Source organism: Triticum dicoccoides, chromosome 2B, assembly GCF_002162155.2.
Source record: "Triticum dicoccoides isolate Atlit2015 ecotype Zavitan chromosome 2B, WEW_v2.0, whole genome shotgun sequence".
Lineage (NCBI taxonomy): Eukaryota > Viridiplantae > Streptophyta > Magnoliopsida > Poales > Poaceae > Triticum > Triticum dicoccoides.
The window spans coordinates 561,887,747-561,910,680 of NC_041383.1; the positions used below are offsets into that span (position 1 = coordinate 561,887,747).

The window sequence follows — 22,934 nt, forward strand, 5'->3', positions numbered from 1 at the left end:
CCGAGCCTAAACCAACGCTTGTTTCATAGTTTTATTATGCATGCACGGACATTAAAACGGCGTCGGAGGAGCGTCGATAGACAAAATCGCAGTAGTTCATACCTAGGACGTCCTTGCCGTCGTAGGTGGCGCGGTACACACAGCCGAAGGTCCCAGGCGCTATCCGGTGGTGGACCTCCAGCTTCGCGAGGTCGATCTCCCAGGGCGCCATGGGCTGATCCTTGTCCTTGTGGCGCTGCTTCTCAAGAGCCAGAGTCTTGGCGATGGACTCCCTCTGCTTCTCGACGTCTAGGTTCTCGAGGTCGATCATGTCGGCCCGGGTGTAGGTCTCCTCCTTGCCGCCGCCGCCGCCGAGAAACCCCGAGCGCACCGCCACGGTTTTCTCCTTCTCATCTACCTTCATCACGTAGGCGGCATCGAGGGTTCCAGTTTTCTCCTTCTCGTCCATCTTCATCACGTCGGCGGTATCGACTGTTCCCGACACCTCTCCCTCCGCCGCCATCGAGGTCGGGGTTTTAGGTTTAGCCGCTAGGCGCCTAGCTCGCTGCAGGTCGAGGTTGCCGAGGAGATCGATAACGACTTGCGAGATTTTTAAGTTCGGAAGTATATTCCACGTCCACGTAACAACATGCCGCTATATATAACGCGTGGGATCAAGAGTCCCGCCCGATCCTTTGAAAAAACATAAGAGCCCCGCCCGATAATGCAGGCTTTTTTTGGACGGGTAGTTTGTTTTATAGGAGATCAATGCACATACGACTACGACTCGAGTGTCCGTACGACTTGTTCTGTATAGATATATATCTCCAACACCGACTCTCAAACCGTCCCAATCATCCGGATTGCACGGTTCAAACATGTTTTGCCATCCAATATGGTTCTACATCGATCCGCAGGCTGGTCTGGAAACGTTTTTTCCTCGCAAACCGGGGACAAAATGAAGGAGGGGGCTTTGCGAGCGTCTGGGCCGCTGCCACGCCTGCGCCTTGACTAACCTGGCCCACCCTAAACCCTCCTCCCTCACCCACGTGCTTCCCGTCTGGCGCCAACTGCCCACGTTTATGCTGATGTAGAGCGGCCTCTCCGCATTGACACCGGCCCACAGCGGACACGACCTCTCACTGGCGCCGGCATTGAAGCAACACGACAGCCGAGCACGCCGCCCCCGCCGCATCCTCGGTGTTCACACCTGTTCAATGCCCGATAGACGTTTACTGTACGAGACATGACGGATATCTACCACGCCTGTTCAATGCTCGTCCGTTCATATGCCACCATTAAGCAGGCTCGTTGGCCGAGGAGGCAACTCCAGCGTCGCGCATTGACGCACCAGATGCTTGGCCTCATCGGAATCCACTATGTAAAGGGGGCTACACCCGGTTAAACTCCACATCACAACACATCCACTCCACATCCTCCGTCCTTGCATCACATCGACCATGACCGCAAGCACTAGCGCTATGTGTAAAATCAGGAGGTAGCCGCCCTTGCAACCGCTTAGCAAACCCACCGTCGCCCTGCGGATCGAGCACGGCATGCCGACCAACTCGCCTGAGGTCTCCGACGACGATGACCTTACGATGGAAACGGGCTCCGACGACGACACCGCGCTGGACACCGCCCCTATGCATGCAGGCTTGACCATGGAGCTGGTGCAGGCGCACTTCGACGTGGCCATGGCGGAGGAGGAGTCGCCGTAGGTTGGTGTTCCAACAGATGCAGAAGGAGCAGCGGTACACCATGTTCCTCCTTGAGCTGCACTGGCTGGCGGAGGGCCAAATCTACGACGAGGGCACAAGCGAGGAGGACGTGGCCGCCATGACCACGACGAACCCAAACTTCGCTGCGGAGCAGCGAGCGCTCTACGAGGTTGCGCGTGCTCAAGGCGCCGCTCGCAAACGCAAAGGCGGCGCAGCCGGACGATGATGCGGCTGCACACGCGTTGGCGAGCAGGTGGTCGAGGACGAGAAGTCGAGAACCTCTCTAGCTGCGCGCCTTACACACCGCCGTCCAACTTTCGAGGGCGCATGTGGCAGGTGGACAGTGACGGACTGTCCACATCCATCATCGACCTCACGTTCACCAGCACCGGTCACGGACAAGTCAGAGACTCCTCCCGAGGATGAGTAGGGCATGAGAGGCGCCAGCGCATTGTGTCCCAAGTGGGCTGGTCAGTCTTCCATGTTCTACTCTTCCCGCTGGAAGTGGAGACTCCACCTTGTCTTGAAACCCGCTGCCGCTCATGAAGACGGCAGATGGAGGACGTGGTTGCCGGTGCGAAATACAAAGGAAGTGGACGATGGGCGCCGCCATATGATAGGTTTAGGTCCGGCCACCTTTCTTAATGAAGAATGTCCGAATTGTAAGGAATGTAGTCTGGTTTATATGAAAATCAGCCGTTTTGCATGAATTTCGTCCGATCTGTTGAGATATGGTTTGAAGTTTATGCGGGTAGCGTTGGATGGGCGGCTCCCACATCCGTGTCCACGGACTCTCTCCTTATATCTTGACTCACGGAAACACAATTCTATTCGAATTAGTACTTGAGGCCCACCTCGTCGAACTAAAATTCCTCGCTTGTGCTCCAATGTCTCCTCCCCATATGGCCATATCTCGTAGTTAGGGCTATGCAACATTTTTCTCCTTTTCATCGAATTGAGGAACTAGAATCCGATCAGGGACCTCTTATTCATCGACCTGCGCGGTGGAAAACGCGCACACCTCCCTCGAGCGCATGCTTTCAGGCTGGTCCACGTGCAGGTACCCCTGTTTATTTATTTATTTTTTGTCTGTTTTTTTCATTACAAAATGTTCAGGATTTCAATCAAAAACTAAATTTCCAAATATTCATGAATTAAAAAATATTATTGAATTCAGAAAATGTTTGTGAGATCAAAAAATGTTCTTGAATTCAATATTTTTTTGTGTTTTTGAAAAAATGTTTGTGAATCAAAAAATGTTCTTAAATTCAAAAAATGTTCATCAGCTTAAAAAAATCTCCTGAATTCATTTTTTTCTCTCATCAGTTTCAAAATTCATGAATTTCAAATGATTTTTGTGAATTGGTAAAAAATGTTCATGATTTTGAAAAATGTTCATGACTTGTAAAAAAATTGAAAATTCAAAAAATGCTCGTATTTCAAAAAGTGTCTGTGAGTTTGTAAAGTAATGTTCGTTAATTCAAAAAAAAGTGCAAGATTTCAAAAAATGTTCGTGACTTGTATAAATGTTCGTGAATCCGAAAAATATTATTGATTTCAAAAAATGTTCATGAATTCGCAAAGAAATATTTGTAAATTCAAAAAAAGTTCACGATTTTGAAATATGTTCATCTATTTGCAAAAAAAATTCATAATTTCGAAAAATGTTGTGAATTTGTAGAAATTGTTAGCAAATTTTAAAAAAAATCGTGCTGTGATTTTTTTAATTTGGAAAAATTCACAATTTTCAAAATTTAAAAGAATGTGCAGGATTTTGAAAAAGGTTCACTAATTAAAAATATGTTCACAAATTGAAAAAGAAAAGAAAAAGATAAAATGGAAATAAAAATATAAAATTAAAGCAAATGAAGAAATGAACTTAAAAATAGAAACAAAAAAGGAAATAAGAAAATAAAAAGGAAAGGAGAAAAATGAAAGAAATTAAAAAATCCGGTCTAGAAAGTTCCCCAAACCGGAAGTGGTAGGTTGCATTACTTGGGCCAACCCAAATTCAGGCATCGACCGTTGGGCATTTTGTTGACTACCATTGATCTACGTGATAAATAGGAACTGCGATCTGGTAAAAATAAGCCTGCATGCTAGTTAGGCTGGCCATAGTGGGGGTACATAAGTAGTATCGTGCACTTGGGAAGAGAGAGATAATTAGGCCCTTCCCAGTGCTCCACAGTGTACAGGTGCTAAGGATACCACATAGGCAGAAAAATGATGTGGCAAAGCAATTAAAGAGGAGAGAGAGGATTATGATGACCCCAACAAAAACCAATGCTAAGCACGTGAACCTAGACAAAAAGACTACCAACCAATACATGAATGAGTTTTATTACTAAACAATTAAATAGAGAAGGCTTAGCTACAAAACCTAAGCACCGATGCATTGGGGACATTAGTTGCTAAGCATTTTAATGCATTTAGCACCCCACTTTAGCACCAATGCATTGGGAGAGGTCTTATAGTAACATAGGTAAATACCGTAACATAATAAATGTGATGCTACTATGTGTCATGCATGGCAATAAATGAGACCACCTATGATACTAATCTATGATATCATGCACTATAGAGGTAGTAACATAGACTAGTAACATATGCATGTTACTAGTCTAAGTTACTCCCCACTATGACCAGCCTTACAACTTACAAGAATGTCTTGGCTTCTATTAATCCAACTATCCGCCCCCTCAAGAGTGCAGTAACTGATTGATATCGGTTCTCCCGGCGTAGTGAACCGATTAGAAAGCAAAACTAAGAGCCATCTCCCCTATTTCCTTTAATTAAGATAGACGCGACAATTGAATGGGAATTGCAGCGCGACAAACAGGAGGTTAAAAGCCTCTAAACAATAAGTATGTCCTAACCGTGCCGGGCCGGGCCGGCACGTGGGCCTGGGCTCGCAGCCCGGGCATGGCCGACGTGCCAGGCACGCGGGCTAGTGGCCCATCTCTTTCGTCCGGCTCGACCAAGGCCGCTCCAGTCGCCCCTCTCCGCTCGACCAAGATCCAATTTCTCCTCTCGTCTTCCAGCCGCCGTCGCGCCCACATCGGCGGTCTGTCACGCGCGACGGGAGCTGCCCCCACACCCCTCGATTTCGCAGGCGGGTGGTGGGATTATGCGCCACCTGCTCCTGCCCCGCCGCCTTCTCGCCATGGCTCCCCTCTCCGCTTCCGCCGCGACCAAAGCCCTCCTGCTAAACCCCGCCCGAGGCCGCCTCCCCTCCTCGCTCGCGTGCCTCTCCGCCCCGGGCGGCCGCTCGTTCCGCGCCGCCTCGCTCCGCTGCTATGCCGCCGCCGCGGTGGCCGAGCAGCACCGAATCAAGGTCAACAACCCCATCGTCGAGATGGACGGTGCGTTTCCTCGTCGTCGCACCTCCTCCTTCCTTCCCCATCTTCAGCGGTACTACTAAACATGCGAGTGGATTGCGTTTTTTGTGTTTCAGGCGACGAGATGACGCGGGTAATATGGAAGATGATAAAGGATAAGGTGCGCAATTTTGCTTTGATCCTCGCAGTTTTTTTTATCACTAGTGCTGTAAACTAGTTAGAGCTAGTTCAGTTTGTTCCCTGATGCGAGTGGATCATGGGGTTGTGTGCAGCTTATCTTCCCGTACCTGGACCTGGATGTTAAGTACTTCGACCTTGGGGTGCTCAATCGGGATGCCACTGATGATAAGGTCACTGTCGAGAGTGCCGAGGCTACTTTGAAGTAAGTATACTTATCCCCTTTCCCTGTTTCTGCCCTCAGTTATAATATGCTCCCTCTGTTCACAAACATAAGATGTTTTGAACATTTCAATATAGGCTACATACGGACTGAAATTAGTGAACAAACACACTAAAACGTGTCTATAGACATCCGATTCAAAAGAAAATTAGAACATCTTATATTTGTGAACGGAGGGAGTATTTGATTGAATCCCTCATGTCAGCGACTTCTTAGCATTTTGGATGAAGAATTTGAATTCTCCATTTGGCATTCATGTGTCAAATTTTGGAGATGTTGCTTGGTAGGTTTCTAGTAGCTGCAAGTATTGATGATGACCAGGATACTTCTGTTGAAATGAAATGGATCACTTCCGGTAGTTGAATGACTAATTTGATTGCGTCAATTTTGTAATGCCCTTGGCAAACTTTGGTTTGCTATCAGGCAGTACCTGTCTACCTGATGGATTTAACTTGTCCCCTTTTCCACGGAATTGGCTCATTCAAGTTGTTTTAAAAACTTGACTTGGCTCACTTATGTTCAAACAAGCGGCTTAATGAGAACCATTTATTGGATATATTCTGATTTGCATGTGCCCAATTTTCCCTAGCCAACTAATTCCACCCTTCAAACAAGCATTGACAAGGCTATTTCTTCATATGTATGCCATATGCATGGGGAAATGGTTTCCAGGATGACAATATTGTGCATAATAGCTATGTCACAAGTCACATACACTCATGGTTCCCCTTCACAGCAAGGTGTTGGATCTTTTGTTCTTCGTTTCCTGCCATTTTGCTTGTGATTTGGGGTTGCACAGTTTCATATGCAACGAATTTTTTAGAGATTGCATATTTTTTGTTGACCTGAGATGTTTGCACATCTTTTCATTAAGAGGATAAGCAGAATAAGTTATGACATATCCTTTTACTGATGGTTTTCCAGGCTAAAACTGTTTATTCTTCTACTGTGATGGTAATCGTAGTTTTGTTTCATAAATTTGCATTTCCTTGTTCAAAGTGTAGCTCTAGGATTTTATATTTTACATATTTGAAGAATATGTTTTTACATTCTTTTCTCATCTCTACCGATCTCTTTTCTCTGTTCTCAACAGGTATAATGTTGCTGTTAAGTGTGCTACAATTACTCCTGGTAGAGTCCTTTAACTTTGATATCCCATATTAATTTTTCTTTTTTGGTGATAAAATGCATGCATTTCATGGCTTAATTTGTACATTTATTTTTAAGTTTTTCGTCAAATGCCTGCATGCTCCTGGCACATGCCTATCCATACTTGCCTGTACTTTTCTTGCTAATCAGCTGGCTTACATGACCTTAAAATATTTATGAGAATGCTGATCACATATGGTTTGATACTAACCTGAATGTCTAGAACCACAATAAGATGTGTTCTTTGGAAGTGACTACCTATTGACATAAATTGCAAGAGGAACAACAAAAATGAGATATAATTTGGAAATACTTGTTTGGATTATCCAATCTGTTAATGAAGATGGTATCGGCCTTTTGTTTTGGCTTACACCATTTCTTATAATGTCACCTTTTTTCATGGTGCTGAATTGCTGATCGAGTGATTGTCCCTTATGCTTATGGACTCTCTATCAAATACTTATTCACTAAGTTTCCAATGAGAACATCATATATAAGTATGGGACTAATTGTTTGTCTATTGTAAGGTGAATTGAATCCGTTAGTGAAACTTAATCTTCTATGCCTTTTGTTTTGCATTGTTTGCCTGTTACATTTTGTGTTACTAACTTAGAGTACTGCATCCGTTAGATGTAAACACATAGGTAAGTGTATTTGTTCAATTATTTAACTTTCTTTATGGGCTGAAGAGCATATATGGTGAAGTTTGATACGTTGTGCCTATAGTTTGATTGAGTGCATCTGAACAGTTTATAAGAACGTGAACACATTCCTTTTGTTGGATTAATGTCTTTTTTCTGTGTTTATATGCAGATGAAACAAGAGTCAAAGAGTTCAAGCTCAAGTCAATGTGGAGGAGCCCAAATGGCACCATAAGGAACATCCTAAATGGTTTGTTCATCTCTCTCTCTTTGAGTTGCCTTTGGTGTTGTAGTTACTGGATGAAATAATATGGAACCAAATTGGTAGGCAATCTATAAATGTTACTCCCTCCGTCCCATAATATAAGACCTTATGACATAATAAGGTCTTATATTATGGGACGGAGGGAGTAGATTGTAAGAATTTGCTCATAGTAGCATTTGAAAATTTTGGTAGGCTTCTTGACGTTTTTGCAGTGTTACAAGTAACTATCGAAGTCAATTTGTTTATACATATCACAGTAACATCCTAAACATGGAATGCCACAGGATATTTCCATAGGTATCACAAAGGAACAATAGTATGAAAAGTATTAGTAATAATCTTTGAACAAAGAAGTACAAAACATACTTCCAAGAATATAATTGATAGTCTGGATCATGACCATTAACTTTGCCTTTCACATTTTCACTATGACACACAGGAACTGTTTTCCGGGAGCCTATCTTGTGTAAAAATATTCCACGGATACTTACTGGTAAGAGCGGATATGTGAAATTATGGTTATGATAGCAAATAATAAAGTTTCCAAATTAAAGGAAGGAACCTTGTTTTGAAGGTTGGAAGAAGCCCATTTGCATAGGAAGACATGCATTTGGAGACCAGTATCGAGCTACCGATATGATTATTAATGGTCCAGGAAAGCTTAAGATGGTTTATGGTGAGCTCCATTGGCGTGTCATTTAATTATTAATTTTTCTATTAATATCAAAGCTTCTATTGTACCTTTGTTCATCTACTCCTTTCTTTTGCTGAAAATCAGTGCCTGATGGAGCTGAGCCGGTGGAGCTAAATGTTTATGATTTCAAAGGGCCTGGAGTCGCATTAGCAATGTATAATGTGGATGAGGTATGATAGCGAACTAGATTTCATGACTCTATTCTTCTCTTGGGAGCTCTGCTAATTTCTGCTCTTTCTTTTAGTCTATTAGGGCATTTGCTGAGTCATCAATGGCAATGGCCCTGTCCAAGAAATGGCCTCTTTATCTGAGCACCAAGAACACAATACTAAAAAAATATGATGGCAGGTATCTGGAATGACCATTATTTACGATATATTTTTATTGTGCCAGAGTCATTAAGCACTTTTTTGTTGCGAGGACTACCAACCAGTCTCTTCAATGCTCTTATATACTCTGTTTCATGCTGCACTCTTAAGTCTTAACTGTGATTGTACTAGTTATCCAGTTGCCATGGGGTTTCATTGTTGTGCTCTGATGAGGTCTTATTGGTAGGTGAAGTGATTATTCTAAATTTCTAATAAACTGGAAGATGATAGGCTACTCTCGTAACCTGTATCTTTACTATTCTCGTTAACCTTATAATTTCCGTTGAATGTGCAGACTTGTTTATATATAGTACAAGTGGTTTCTTTTTGTTTCTCTGATGGCGTTTCAAAAGTATAATCTTGCAGTTAATCATATTGTCATACAGCAGTCCCAACTTGACATGTACAAATTTGAAATGTCCATAGATTCAAGGACATCTTTCAGGAGGTATATGAAGAAAATTGGAAGGAGAAGTTTGAGGAAAACTCAATATGGTTAGTGCTAATTTATACCAGATTTGGATCAGTAAAGTTCTACTTAAATTACATTCGATCCTACATGATTCATGCAGGTATGAACACCGGTTGATTGATGACATGGTGGCATATGCTGTGAAAAGCGAGGGTGGATATGTCTGGGCATGTAAAAACTATGATGGAGATGTTCAAAGTGACTTCCTTGCTCAAGGTTTGCATTGTTTTCTTCCTGATCTTGCAACACAGTATAATTAAGGAGTTCTAGATTTTCTGAAGCTGCATGATGATGTTAGCCACCACGCTTGCTTAATACTATGAACTAGATGACGCCCCGCGCGTTGCTGCGGGAACTCTGAGTCCTACACATATGATACGAAATAAATTGAATACATTTGTTTGCATAGTAGATGTATGATCTTAGGATGAAAAAACTGAAGTAGACACAGTTCTAGGAGTGTAATTATAAAGATAGCAAAATGTGCATCATGTGATATTTTTATTAAATATAGTGGTATGACATAATTAATCTCATATAATTTACATACAAACCAATGTGTATATACACATTAATACGAAGATTCTAAAATGGAGACGATATGAAAGGTTATGTACAGATTTTCGTTCTGAGATACTTATGGTATATTGTGGAGATATTGTGTGTGACTCCTGTTGTAAATCACATCAACCTTCTGCATTTTAGAGCGGGAATTATAGCCAAGTAGGTGCTACATAAGTTTAGAGCGGGAAGCATTAAGGCAATTGGCAAGGGCACCATCAATCAAATTTTAAACAGTTCAGTGGAAATAGCACCACCTGAGTTATCAAATGCTTAATAGAGAAAACTAATTATGCTCCTCGTTTCAATCCAGGGCTTCAAAGCTTGTGTGGATTTAGTAAGCACCTCCCTACAAAGCAGCATGCGCACTAAATTACATAGCACAATTAGATGACGATCTAGAGGAATAACTAATGACCATGCATCGTTCAGATAGAAAATAATACAGAGACTCATTCATCTATGCGCCTGGCAAAAAACAATCAGGAAACCATGTAGGATAACCTCACTATTAGTAATATAGTCGAGCAAGGTTATGAATGGATCCATGGAGTAATAGGAATAGCCTCACATGAATCAGATTGCGTGAGGCTGGGGGAGCCTGGGAGATACATAAGGAACTCCAAATTTCGCCCAGCACTATAATTTGTATGACGGTAACATACATGCATGAAGAAAAATTAACATCCCCGCGAGGTAAATTTGAGAGATATAATTATGTATTAATGTAAGGGATTAGTTACCGGCTCAGGGGCTAAGTCATTGGTACCATCGAAGGAACAGTACTCCAGAACAACACCAAGATGTTGACGGATGGTGAATGACGTGCCCTAGTCCATGGGGTAGATCGATTACAATTGGGCCTCCCAACACCCTAGCTTCTGGCCTGAGCGGTGGATCGACCATTGACAAAATGGCAGGTTTCGCAGCGCGTCGCCGTTCAAGTTCATGGTGTTCCACGCGGTGCCGCGGCTCTGCTTAGGAAAGGAGTCGATGTACCTGCAGATGAATACGGCGATGGCCATCCTATGCAGGTTCTTCAGGTTCGAGCTTTTGTAGAGCCATGACGTCAAGTACTTATGATGAGTTGATGACCATCCTCTCCATGGCGCACACTGAAGGTCCGCATCTCCAGTTTGCATTTGTTCGGTGTAGAAGATGAAGATAATCTGCCATAGAAGACGAAGATAATCTGCCGTAGAATATAAAAGGAGGCGGTGTAGAAGACGAAGATAATCTGCCATAGAAGACGTCAAGACGAAGATAATCTGTCGTAGAATATAAAAGGAGGCATGGAAAATTAGTTGGTAGGGGCGTTAATTGGGGAGATGATGGAGATGTTCTGCCATATATAGAAGGATCCGTGCAAATCAACCGGTGGGGGACTGGGGGAGTTAATTAGGGAGAGATAAGGTCGCAGAAACGTTCAGCTTTGCCGGTGGGCCGCGTGGAGCATGGAGTAATTAGTGCGTGATTACCATAAAAAAACTCGCCGTTGTTTGAAACTGAGCACTGATGTGGCAAGTGTGATGATGTGGCTAGGCTGCATGTCAAGATAATTGGTTTAGTGGGGATCAACTATTTAGGTATTATAGATTTGTCCTGCCATTCATGTTTTATATTCAATCTATTTTTGTTGATGAGTTCTTGTTTCAGGTTTTGGTTCTCTGGGTTTGATGTCATCTGTTCTGGTAAGTCATGCTATTCCTTTTGCTTTTCTGTGGAATTTATGTTATTGTATTTGATCACTAACTAAACAGCACCTCTTCTACAGTTATCTTCTGATGGGAAGACATTAGAGGCAGAGGCTGCTCATGGGACTGTCACTAGACATTTCAGGTTACATGAGAAGGGACAGGAGACGAGTACCAATAGTATAGCTTCTATATTTGCTTGGACTCGTGGGCTAGAGCATAGGTAATCACAATAGTGTTGACGATGAAATTTACCCTTGAATTAGAAGATCTAGAATCTTCTTCTGCTTTTGTTTATAATCAGCTCAAGTGTTTTCACATTCTTCCCTGCCTATGTAGTAACCACTTATTCTCTGTTTAGAGCAAAGCTGGATAATAATGATAGGCTGCTGGATTTCACACAGAAGCTTGAATCTGCATGTGTTGAAACAGTGGAATCTGGGAAAATGACAAAGGATCTTGCACTTCTTAGCCATGGCACCAAGTAAGCTGATTTATGTATATGTTTTCGGTTTTTGTGGTGTTTCAGAAACTTTTGGTTGATATCCTTGTGGTTACTCATTGATCTGGAAGCACAGTGATATTATTATTGTAAGCAACAACATATTATCTCAAACTGACAATAATAAAACAATGAAACAGCTAAAATATACAGTAGCATTTTATTGAGGATAATTAGTGACTAAGGTAAACAGAAAATTCATTGCTGTTGCAATGGACAGAATATTCTTATAGGCACCAGAATTTTAACTGCTTAACAGTAGCACTTTCACTAGCTCATGAGAGTGGGTGGGGCAGATTACAGTGTTTATTCCCAGTTCCGAATTTGCAAGAAACAACAGTTCATCAAAAAAATTGCTCCCCTCTCTCAAACTTATTTTTAAAATCTTGGTGAATGTTCCTGAAACCTTTAGTCTTTTGTTTTGTACTCTCCCCATTCGTTTGTAAGTTTTTTTTGTTTGCAATCTTGTTCAAAACTATAAGGCGTGCATGCATCATTAGTGCTATTTTCTCTTTTTTTGCCCTTCCTTATTTTATTCTTTTTTCTGAAGTATTTATGCATGATTAACCACACAAATTGTTCTCTCTCATTCTTTTCAAAGCACTTTGTTGCAGGATAATTTAGTCAGAGTACCCTCCAAGCCTCCATGAAGTAAACAGTTGACTAAATTACCCTTATATTTAGTGCTTTGGAGAGATGAGTGAGAATAATTTGTGTCGTTTGTCATGCGTAAATGCTCAAGAAAAGGATGACATAAACAATGGCCAAAAGACAGGACATAATATTAACTATGAATCCACGCCTTACAATTTTCAATAAGATTATAGAAATTTCTTAAACCTACAGTTCTTTTGAAAGTACTAAATCTTGTGAGAAGTTTCGTAAAACCAGCTTCTTGCGCCACTCTTCCGGAAGAACCACACTATTTACTATGGAATGTAATTGATAGCACAGCCAGCTCATCACGCACACAATTATGAACGGCACTAGTGGAACTTCATAACAGGCCCGATCATGGATTTATCACTGTTCCTAGCCACGCCTGTTAATTCCATTGAAATCCTAAAATGTGGTTTTCTAGAACCATGACACAAATGTGATTTAGTTTTAGGTACTTCCCCCGTTCACAAATATAAGATGTTCTAACTTTTTTCTGAATCAGATGTATATAGACACGTTTTAGTGTGTTTGTTCACTCCTTTCAGTCTGTATGTAGTCCATATTGAAATATCGAAAACATCTTATATTTGTGAACAGAGGGTACTTATAAGCTAGAACGTTGTTCTTTGCTACTTTATCACAATGCGTAGTTTCAAGAAATTTACTCATCAAAAATGAACGAGGGAGTATATTGCATCATGGTCTTTCTGAGTTGTCTGGTACTTTATGTCAACAGGCCAATATGTCTTCAAATGCAAGAAATCACATTTATTTGTGGCAGTGTGTCAAATATCTTGCTGCCACTGTTTGCTGCTTCTGTTTGGCCTGTTGTGCTTCTTTCCTGCTGTTACACATTAACATGTCATTCTGTTTTCTCCCTATTGTTGTTGCTAGGGTAACAAGGGAGCATTATCTGAGCACCGAAGAATTCATTGATGCTGTAGCCCAGCAGCTGCGGGAAAAGATCCAGATACCAGCCTCGTTGTAATTTCCACCATGTGTATATGTTATTTCTGTGGAAGCCTCTGGAGTTGGGTGGACCAGGTTCAAATTCACTATGGCTGTGCACATTCGTCACGTATTTTGATTGAGATGATGAGATGGTGGATCCGATCCAGTTGCGTTGTCTGGAAGCAATTTTTGTAAGGCCTGAACTTCGTGTTAATAATCTGCTATATGTGATCATATCCCTTGGGCGTTTGTTGGGTAAATAATGGTCCATAGGCTAAAGTTAAGACTTTGAATGGACTTCAATATATACTACCTCCGTTCCTAAATATTTGTCTTTCTAGATATTTCAACAAGTGACTACATACGGAGCAAAATGACCGAATCTACACTCTAAAACATGTCTATATACATCCGTATGTGGTAGTTCATTTGAAATCCTAAAAAGACAAGTATTTAGGAACGGAGGTAGTAGATTATTAGCCTTCTGTCCATGTCCCCTTTTATCACTTCTACATTGCTTTTTTCGTTTCTCACTTCTGATCGAAAATTTTGCGGTGGTGTGTTATGAAAAGTACTCCCTCCGTTTCATATTACTCGTCGCTGATTTAGTACAAATGGTTTATACTTGCATTGGTCCTACGTGCTCTTTGATTTGAAAATTTCTTGTATCTTCTGGAAACTAAAGAAGTCTCCTTCGCTGTAAAATTGTTCAAAAACATGTGAGTAGCAAACGGTGGTCGGCGGAGATTATCCAAGGAAGGTCATTATGCGTGGGCGTGGGTCCATGGTGTGAAGGCGGTGGATTCGCAGTCGTCGCCGTCACGTCTCCGGTGAGGTCGCCTTCTACTTTTTTTTTTTTGAAACAAGGCAGGTCGCCTTCTACATTTAGGGCCTTCCGTGTGAAATTGGCAAGTCTCCTCGCCGTACAGCAACAAGTACGTACTACTAAATACGCATTTGTGATCTGAGGCCTGACCGCGTATTTAGCCGCCTCCCAGGCTACAGAAACGAAACGGAGCAAGAGAAGAGAAAGAGAAGAGAGTCTCCCGTGTGGAGACGTGAGTGGAACGTGCCAGACTTGCCACGCCCACGCGGTCGTCGGCTGGAGACGCCTCACTGATTACGCGAGCCCAGCCCCGCCCCACCAGCACAGCGCCCTCGCCGCCCGCCGCCCACCTGCCCTCCGGCTGTATAAATACAAGGCGCCCGTGGCCGAGATGGGTACCGCTTTTTCCTCCTCCTCCTCCTCTTCCACCCCAGAGTCCAGAGCTATGGCGCTCGCCAAGGCCAAGGAGATCGTCGCCTCCGCTCCCGTCGTCGTCTTCAGGTCTGTGTCTCTCACCCCTCTCCCCTCTCCACATCTCTCTCACCGATCGCCCCAGACGCCGCTGAACTCGACTTGCAAATTTTAGTCTGTGATAAGAACTGAGAAGGGGCTGTGGATGATGGAAGATCCCACACTATTTCCGCATCTTATCCTTCGTCTTCTTTCCGCCATCCCTATGAGTAGAGCATATTTGTTGCTGTTTTTTATTCCCTGTTCTTTTTTAATTCTTTCCCGGTGGAGGAAGAAAGCTGACTGAAATATTTAATTAGAAGAAAGTTTTGAATCTGTACCCAAATCCTGTTGGCTTGTTTCAACTCTGGATGCGCTACGGCCGTGAAATTAAGGATCCTCCTGCAAGGGATTCAAAAGTTGTTAGGGGAGTACGGGGATGTTTCCATGGATCTACTAGCCAGTATCTTGCGTCTTAAATATTTGGTCCAACTACTACTGTTTGTACCTGTTCCGATGATGATGAGCTTAACTACTACTCCATCCGTTCCAAAGTAAATTAAGTGTCGTGGTTTTGGTTCAAGTTTTATGTTGCGTCCCAAATATTTGGTCCAACTACTACTGTTTGTACCTGTTCCGATCAAATATGTAGTAGTACTGTATTTGTAACGACATGTTTGATGCCCAATGCTACATGCCCTGTTAATTGACACAGGAACATCAAGCATGTAGTACGTAGTACTGTATTTGTAACGACATGTTTGATGCCCAATTCTACATGCCCTGTTGACGCTAACTCCGGTTCATTGATTTCTTTGGGCTATCTGCAGCAAGTCTTACTGCCCTTTCTGCGTACAAGTGAAGAAGTTGTTCACGCAGCTGGGAGCAAGTTTCAAGGCCATTGAGTTGGACACTGAAAGTAAGTAGAATTGTCCCGTCTCTTGGTTATTTATAAATTTCACTCAATTCACTTGAGTAGGCTGTATGCACTTAAGTTTCACGGCCATGAGCTCCCAACAATTTAGATATATGAATAATAACCTTAACTGTCCTGCATTCGGATGTTCCTGTGCACTGCTCCGTTGAAACAGTGTACACGCTGGGTTTAAGAGCTTAATGCAGGTTATTTCCCTGCATTTGGATTTCGCTGTGTGCTGTTTTGTTGAAATACTATACTTATTGGGTTTAAGAGCTTCATACAAGCTGTGGCCTGGAGAAGAATTTAATATGCCAGCACCATTTGTAGAACAATGATTTTGTAAGTAAGCAGTAAGCTCACTAAGTAATGATGTGGCTGTGATCTCAAATCTCTTAGGACCTTTGATGATTGGTTAGACAATAAAGAAGCAATTGAGTTTTCTGGCAACAAAGAAGAAGTAATTGAGGTCGCAAGGACCCAACTATGAATCACTATGCAATCTACGTGCTATCATCAGAGCCTCAGATTTGTTACTCTTTAGTGTTTTACATGCTATGAGCAAAACATGTTTCTTTAGACTGTGCTCCCAGTCGTACTGCGCTACTACTCATCTACGCTCATGATAAAACATCAAGCATGTTCTAAGTTCTAATTGCATCATCTATTGGCTCTGCATTGGGATGATCGGCACAGGTCTTGGGAGAAACTCTCATTGAACTAATCCATGTTATCTTTTATGAAGGCGATGGAACTGAGATTCAGTCAGCTCTTGCTGAATGGACTGGGCAGAGGACTGTTCCCAATGTCTTCATCAATGGAAAACACGTCGGTGGCTGTGACGGTGAGCTGATTTGCTCCCTACAACCTTGTTAAACTGATGATTATAATTATGGTTCTATGAACAAGCAGCAAATTCCATTGTGCAAGCTTGCTTTCTTGCAATTGGATTACTTTCTGATAGTTACTCACATGTCAATGTCTTCTGTGGCAGATACTATTGCACTGAACAAGGGAGGGAAGCTGGTTGCTCTGCTGACGGAGGCTGGAGCGATCTCGGGTTCTTCTTCGAAGACCACCGTCACTGCTTAGCTCTGTTTGCGAGTTGTCGTGATCGACATGTTAGTGTGTTACATGTGTTGCATCGTTCCCGTGTCATGAAATAACGAAGTTGGATATGTTTGGCAAGTTCAGGGCTTGTTGCTGTCTAGTATGTCTGCAGTAAATGCTAAACCTTTGTGTAAAACTCGTTGGAAATAAATCAAATTATCTCGGCGATATCATCAAACCCCAAATGACTGTCGTTCTTTTGCATATATATACATGTCACTCTTTATTGTTTCCCTGCTGGAAGGGAACCATGGACGCTTAGGGCAGAATTCAGCTTCAGTCTTAATTCGTGCATGACAGAATCCGCAGATCGGAAATTCTGGTGAAGGAAGCGTTCTACTGCCGGTGACCAAGCATTTTCAGGTACAGCTTGTACACCACCAGCTCCTCGTCTTCGTCCATTGGTGCCTTCGCTGAAGGCAGCTCGCCGTGCGGGAAGTCCTTTCTGAACCCGTACTCCTCCATCCACCACTCCGTCCGCGACACCCGCCTCACCGTCGCGTCGTCTTCCCGGTACAAGAGCACGCGGCGGTATCCTATGTCCCCGCCATTGCCGTTCACGACGCGGCCTTCGCGCACCAGCACGTACGCCCCTGGCCCTGCCCTCCGCGGGCGCGCTTTGTCCTCGTCGTTCTCCTCGAGCTCGCGCCGGCGCTGGTGCACGGCGAAGAACCACTCGCACCGGTCATTGGCCGCCGGGAACGCCACCGTGAGCACCGCCGGGTGTGCGGCGAAGACGTCGGCCGTGGCATGCATTCTGCACCGCCGCGGGTCCCCCAGGCTGAGGCTGTCGAGGTAGAGCTGGACGAGCACCTGCGGCTTATTCATGTCCGGACGGTGCGAAGGCGAGGCGGGCTGGTGGACGCCGAGCATCGTATGGACGAGCCCGCCACGCGCCGGGTAGAGCTTGCAGACCACCATGTCGAAGGCGGCGGCGGCAGAACGGCAGTCTCCGTACTCGTCCATGCGCCACTCGGTCTCCTTGGTCGAGGCCGAGCCGACCTCGGCCTCGTCCTCGTAGTAGCGGAAGGCGTGGCAGTAGGCGGCGCCACCGAGCAGCCTGGCCTCGCTGCCGAGGCGGTACGCGCCGGGCCCGGCCCTGCGCCGCCCGCCCTGGCATTGCGCCCGGCACACGAAGAAGAACCACTCGGACCGGCCGTTCGCCGGCGGGTACACGGCGGCGAGGAAGCCGGGGTGCGCGCCGTAGACGTCGGCGTCGTGGATCTGCCGGGGCAGGCCGTCGCACCGCAGCGCGCGGCGCAGGGGCAGGTACCGGCCGACGATGACGTCCGGGGTCGGGTCGAACGCTTCGTCGGGGGAGGCGTTGACGGCGTCCGTCGCCGTGGCGCGCGGCGGGGGCCTGGGAGGCTTGCCCGATTTGGGCGGCGCCGGGGGCAGGACGATCCAGCCGTCGTCGGTCTCCTCCAGGTCGCGGAAGCCGGCGGAGGAGGCCGCCATGGCCTCCGCCGGAGGCTTCTTCTTGGCCGGCGAGGGTTTAAGGGCGGGCCAGTACATGTTTGTGTGCCGCACGCTACCGTTCCGCGCGATGGATCGGTCGATCCTCCAAGGGTGCACGCAAGATCGTTTATGTCAACGCGAAGCGCGCGGTTCAGGTCCCCGAGGCCGACCGCCCCAACGGGTGAACTAGACGTGGAGTTCGAGCGGGCCGGCCGAATCATGGATCGGAACGGAATCTGAAGCGAAACACGGCTGGACGCTGGGTAAATCTCGTCTTTTTTGCGGAAAAAATCTCGTTGCCAGTTTTTATTTTCAATTTAAAAGGAAAGCACCTGCCCTCTATTAGCGTTTAGTAACAGGATAGACATGATTTTTAAAAGGATCCGTCTATATTACTCCCTGCGTTTCGAAATTCTTGTCTTAGATTCGTCTAGATACGAATGTATCTGATACTAAAAAATGACTCGATACATCTGTATTTAGACAAATCTAAGACAAAAATTTTAAGACGGAAAAGTACATATAGATGTGAGATGTCGGCGTCATCTTATTTTTTTGTTGTTGTTTGTCTTGTTTGTTTGATTTAATTTGTCAAAGCCCCCAAAAAACCCAGCTCGTCCAGCACGTCCGCCCGCGTGACCGGCCTTAACGTATATCTGATCGCTAGCTCTGCACAATGCATGTGCAATGGTGCGGCGTTGCTGAATCGGGGATGAACGTACGCGATGCCGTGCTGGATGTAGCTTATGGCTAATTTTTTTAAATAATACATTTTTTATTAAATTTTAAAAATAATACATCAAAATTTTATTTTTCAAAAATAATACAGCCTCGTCCAGCTGGAGGACGATTGAACCCTATCGTCCTACTGCTGGACGACTGAGGCCAGTCGGCCTATAGGAGGACGACAGGTGGCCCGTACTCCACGTGGCGGTCGACGATTAGCCCGGCCACGTCGCAGCGCTTCCACTCGTCTGTGCACGGCCGTCGGTGGCTGAGGCCCAGACGACAGGGCCCAATCGTCCAGCCGCAGGATGATCATCCAGAAGGAGGACGACAGGGTCCCAGGCCTCGCTCGCTCGGCTCCTTCCCTCGCGTGACCTTATCCCCTCCTGTTCTGTGTTCTTCTTTCTGTTCTTCTTACTTCTCTCTTCCAGTTGAAAAGTAACCCGTTTATACTTTAAAGTGAGCCATTTTCTTCCCGATTTGCCACCGTAGATACATTGTAGATAGTTGGGGGAGGCAAGGGAGACCTCGATCTACTGATGGGGTAGCTCGTGATGGTCGTGGTGAGTATTTTTGTGGAGATGGTGGTGAGCAATTTTGTGGAGGTGGAGATGAACTGGTGAAGCTGCGGCAGTGTGGTGGACGTGAAGCTCCGACTCCGGTGATTGAAGGCCGCCGTTGGTCGGCGTTGCTTCGCACGCTTCAAGGGTATAATTTTATAGACATTTTCTCCGGTAGATGTGCGAATATTGTAGATGTTATTTGGTCCACTAATATTTTGTAGTAGGTGTCCGAATATTGGTATTTGCTCCGGCAGTACCGATATTTTTTTAGATGTCTAATATTTAGTTGTATGAATATATTTAGTTGCTCGAATAATATGGCGTATTATATGTGGATGTGGATGTCAGTTTTCCCGCAAAAAAAAGGATGTCAGTTGGTGCGTTACTATATGTACTATATATAGATGTCAAACATGTTGTTGTATCAATTTTTGAAGTTGTTCCGGTATTATCCGCAAAATAGTTAGTACTTAAATATTTTTAGGTGTGTGAATAATTTTAGTTGATCCATTAATATTACGTAATAATTTTAGGTGTGTCAATTAGGACTGTGAATATGTTTAGTTTGTCATGATGTTTAACAGTTGTCTGTCCATGTTAAATAATTTTATAGGTGAGCCGAGATGTCTGATGTAGTGACGTTCATATTTTTCTATGGTCCTGGTACTGTCCAAACAAATGAGATTGGGTTTGATCTGAGTGAATTTGAGAATATAGATGTGCCACTGACCGCACCTCAAACCTGGTCTCTTAGTCAGTTAAAAGAATGGGTGACATCATGTTTAGGGCTGAATTCTGAAACGCACACCGTGGGTGTTCATGCATTGTGGACCCGGTCAAGTACAAACGTTTTATTCTATTTGAGGCCAATGCGGGACTCTCAGTGGGTGCGGTGGTTACAAGGTTGCGAAACCAGGGGATGCAATCCTTGTGCCTTAGTGCTTCCCGTTGTGAAGGAGATAATTTCACCTGAAGGCGAGGGTGCTTACAATCCTGGGCAAAGCAGTGATGTGATGCAACACTCAATGCCAAATGTTGGAGATGATGGTTACAAACAAGGAAAGAGTAGTCAGGTACACGGAGGAAATGCCGACGATTATTACAGTGGGGAGGTGGACGGTGACGAGGTAGATGGGCACATGCAGAACCAGATGGAAGATGAGAATACTAATGTTGACATTGGTCATGCCGATGATTCCGACGAGTCCGATGAAGAGGAGAACCCAGAGGATGTGCCGAATCCTACATCATGGAATCATGACTTCTCATCAGCAATGATCGTGAATGATGGACATGATTCTGCCTGGCAATATCACCAGAATAACATAGCGACGGGTGCTATGTATCCCAACAAGAACGCTCTCAAGGACGCAATCATTCAAGGCAATGTCCACACAAAGGGTTTTCCTAGCTCAGGTGTCAAGTCAGAAATACTTGACAATGGTATGCAAGAACGAAGATTGCCCCGCCAGGGTGCATGGCTATCTCCCTAAGTATGGCACAAGTTGGGTGATCAGTGACCTAGTTCATCACACATGTCTTATTCCCTGCATCCCTCAAGATCATGCCAACCTTTCGTCGACGCTTATTGCTCGGTTGCTTTACAGCGAGATAGTGGAGTGCAAAGCGATGGAAGTGAAGGCTATCCAGACAAAAGTATTCGTCAGGTTCAAATACATAATTTCATATGGCAAGGCTTGGAGGGCTAAGCATAGGGCGCTTGAGACCAGATTTGGTTCTTTTTTCGATGCATATGACTCTGTTGTGTGGCTCCTCCAAACGCTGCAGGCCCGCAATCCTGGCACCTATGTCGACATCCAAGACCTCTTCATGCCATAGTTCCCAACTGTGAGGGTGCTGCATCGATTGTTCTTCTCTTTCAGTGTATGCATCGAAGCCTTCAGGCATTGCTGACCGGTCATATGTGTAGATGGCACTTTTCTCACTGGCAAGTACAAGGGTCAGATCCTGATAGCCATTGGTCAAGACGGACAAAATCAAGTAGTACCACTCGCTTTTGCATTTGTGGAGAGTGAGAACATTGAAAGTTGGACATGGTTCTTCAGGCAATTGAAAGTAGTAGTTGTGAAGGATAAGCCCAATGTCTGCATCCTTCATGACAGGCATGCAGGTATACTCAGTGCGATGAAGACACTAACAAACCCTTGTCCCGAGGAACAAACTCCATGGCAGGACTTGCAGAGCCGTTGGTGCATGCGCCATCTGGGGGCTAATTTCTTCTCACAGTTCAGAAATAAGAACCTCATGAATTTGTTCAAAAAACTCTGTAAGCAGAACCAGCTATGGAAGTACAATTTGATACGTGACAGACTTAATGTGTGCATGCAGAAACACGTTAGTGACGGGAAAGCTGCAAGAGATGCAGCTGTCAGAGCACATGTGGAAGTAGTAGCAGCACAGTTAGCAACTGAAACAACGGCTGTGGAGGAGGAGCCTGTTGGGCTTTGTGACTTGCCAGGATTTGACCCACCTAGTACTAGGAGAAGGCTCGGGAGGTCCATTAAAACCTTCGAGCAGTGGATAGAGCATGAGCCTCTGGAGAGGTGGTCTTTGTTGCATGACACACATGGAGCAAGGTATGGTGTCATGACTACTAATCTCGCAGAAACATACAACTTTGTCCTTAGAGAGGGCATTGCCCAGCCATCATTGAGGGTATTTTCTATGGAACCGTGAAGTATTTCAGAGATAGACCTCAAAAAGCAGAGCAACATATCTTGAACAACCCAAGCACACATTACTGTGAAAGAATTATGAAGTACATGGAAGAAAAGATGCAAAAAGCTAGGTCACACACTATAGTCTCCATTGGTAATCAAGAAAGAAGGTTTGAGGTTCGCTTAGCTAACAACAAATTCGGTTGTGCAAATGAGTTGAGGACACATGAGGTCAAAATTGGAAATGAAGTATGGCCAACGTGTGAGTGCACATGCAACAAACCAAAGTTGTTGCACCTACCATGCTCCCATGTACTTGCTGCTTGCGGGGAGCTTGGAATGGACGCAATATCGTTCGTGTCTCCACATTTTCTAAAAGAGTCCATCCTCAATACCTGGACAGGTGAGTTGCTGGGATTTCGCTCAATGGGTAACTTCAACACCGTTAATCCTGATGAAAGGCGGCACATTCCAGACCCATAGAATATGCGTATAAGTAGAGGTAGGCGACAATGCCGGCACATCCGGAATGATATGGATGAATCTGAAGTGGGAGGTGCCACTATGCAATGTATTTTATGCAATGAATTTGGCCATAGGGACACTAATTGTCCCACTTTCATCACTGGGCGTGGACGAGGGAACCGGGGACGAGGAGCAAGAGCAAGAGGAGGAAGAGGAGGAAGAGGTCGAGGCAGAAGCTAGGCACTATGTTTGAAATTTGTATTAAGTTTGACACTATGTTTGAAATTTGTATTAAGTCTAGCACTACGTTTGAAATTTGTATTAAGTCTGGCACTATGTTTGAAATT

The 22,934-nt window shown here is 44.5% G+C and overlaps 4 protein-coding genes across 4 annotated transcripts in view; 2 read left to right on the top strand and 2 right to left on the bottom strand.

Moving 5' to 3' along the window:
• LOC119368013 (serine/threonine-protein kinase STY13-like) overlaps positions 1–594 on the bottom strand; it is a 3,195-nt gene extending 2,601 nt beyond the window's left edge. Inside the window, exon 1 of the mRNA XM_037633373.1 lies at positions 103–594. Coding sequence (XP_037489270.1) covers positions 103–502 — 400 coding nt within the window. The 5' untranslated portion in view covers positions 503–594. The remainder of the gene's footprint in view (positions 1–102) is intronic.
• Positions 595–4,708: 4,114 nt separating this feature from the next.
• Positions 4,709–13,721, top strand: LOC119364855 (isocitrate dehydrogenase [NADP]-like). Its single transcript, XM_037630415.1, has 15 exons — positions 4,709–5,062; positions 5,155–5,198; positions 5,311–5,420; positions 6,532–6,569; positions 7,401–7,478; positions 7,933–7,986; positions 8,068–8,169; positions 8,272–8,357; positions 8,432–8,535; positions 8,982–9,050; positions 9,128–9,243; positions 11,245–11,279; positions 11,363–11,505; positions 11,644–11,766; positions 13,339–13,721. Exons 1-15 carry the CDS (start codon positions 4,828–4,830, stop codon positions 13,430–13,432), a joined length of 1,431 nt encoding a protein of 476 aa, XP_037486312.1. The 5' UTR covers positions 4,709–4,827; the 3' UTR covers positions 13,433–13,721.
• A 722-nt stretch (positions 13,722–14,443) lies between these two features.
• Positions 14,444–16,875, top strand: LOC119364857 (glutaredoxin-C6-like). The gene is made up of 4 exons (XM_037630417.1): positions 14,444–14,722; positions 15,502–15,590; positions 16,333–16,431; positions 16,582–16,875. The coding sequence occupies exons 1-4, from the start codon at positions 14,613–14,615 to the stop codon at positions 16,677–16,679; spliced, it is 396 nt and encodes a 131-aa protein (XP_037486314.1). The 5' UTR covers positions 14,444–14,612; the 3' UTR covers positions 16,680–16,875.
• On the bottom strand, positions 16,845–18,212 carry LOC119364856. Its single transcript, XM_037630416.1, has one exon. The coding sequence runs from the start codon at positions 18,210–18,212 to the stop codon at positions 17,034–17,036; it is 1,179 nt and encodes a 392-aa protein (XP_037486313.1). The 3' UTR covers positions 16,845–17,033.
• Between the last annotated feature and the right edge of the window lie 4,722 nt (positions 18,213–22,934).

Bases quoted from the DNA above. Each gene is read 5' to 3' on its own strand.
- LOC119364855 (XM_037630415.1), top strand. From the start codon at position 4,828: ATGCGCCACCTGCTCCTGCCCCGCCGCCTTCTCGCCATGGCTCCCCTC. The intron at 5,063-5,154 runs GTGCGTTTCCTC...TTTGTGTTTCAG, and splicing joins CCCCATCGTCGAGATGGACG to GCGACGAGATGACGCGGGTA. The intron at 6,570-7,400 runs GTAGAGTCCTTT...GTTTATATGCAG, and splicing joins GTGTGCTACAATTACTCCTG to ATGAAACAAGAGTCAAAGAG.
- LOC119364857 (XM_037630417.1), top strand. From the start codon at position 14,613: ATGGGTACCGCTTTTTCCTCCTCCTCCTCCTCTTCCACCCCAGAGTCC. The intron at 15,591-16,332 runs GTAAGTAGAATT...TCTTTTATGAAG, and splicing joins CATTGAGTTGGACACTGAAA to GCGATGGAACTGAGATTCAG. The intron at 16,432-16,581 runs GTGAGCTGATTT...CTTCTGTGGCAG, and splicing joins ACACGTCGGTGGCTGTGACG to ATACTATTGCACTGAACAAG.
- LOC119364856 (XM_037630416.1), bottom strand. From the start codon at position 18,212: ATGTACTGGCCCGCCCTTAAACCCTCGCCGGCCAAGAAGAAGCCTCCG.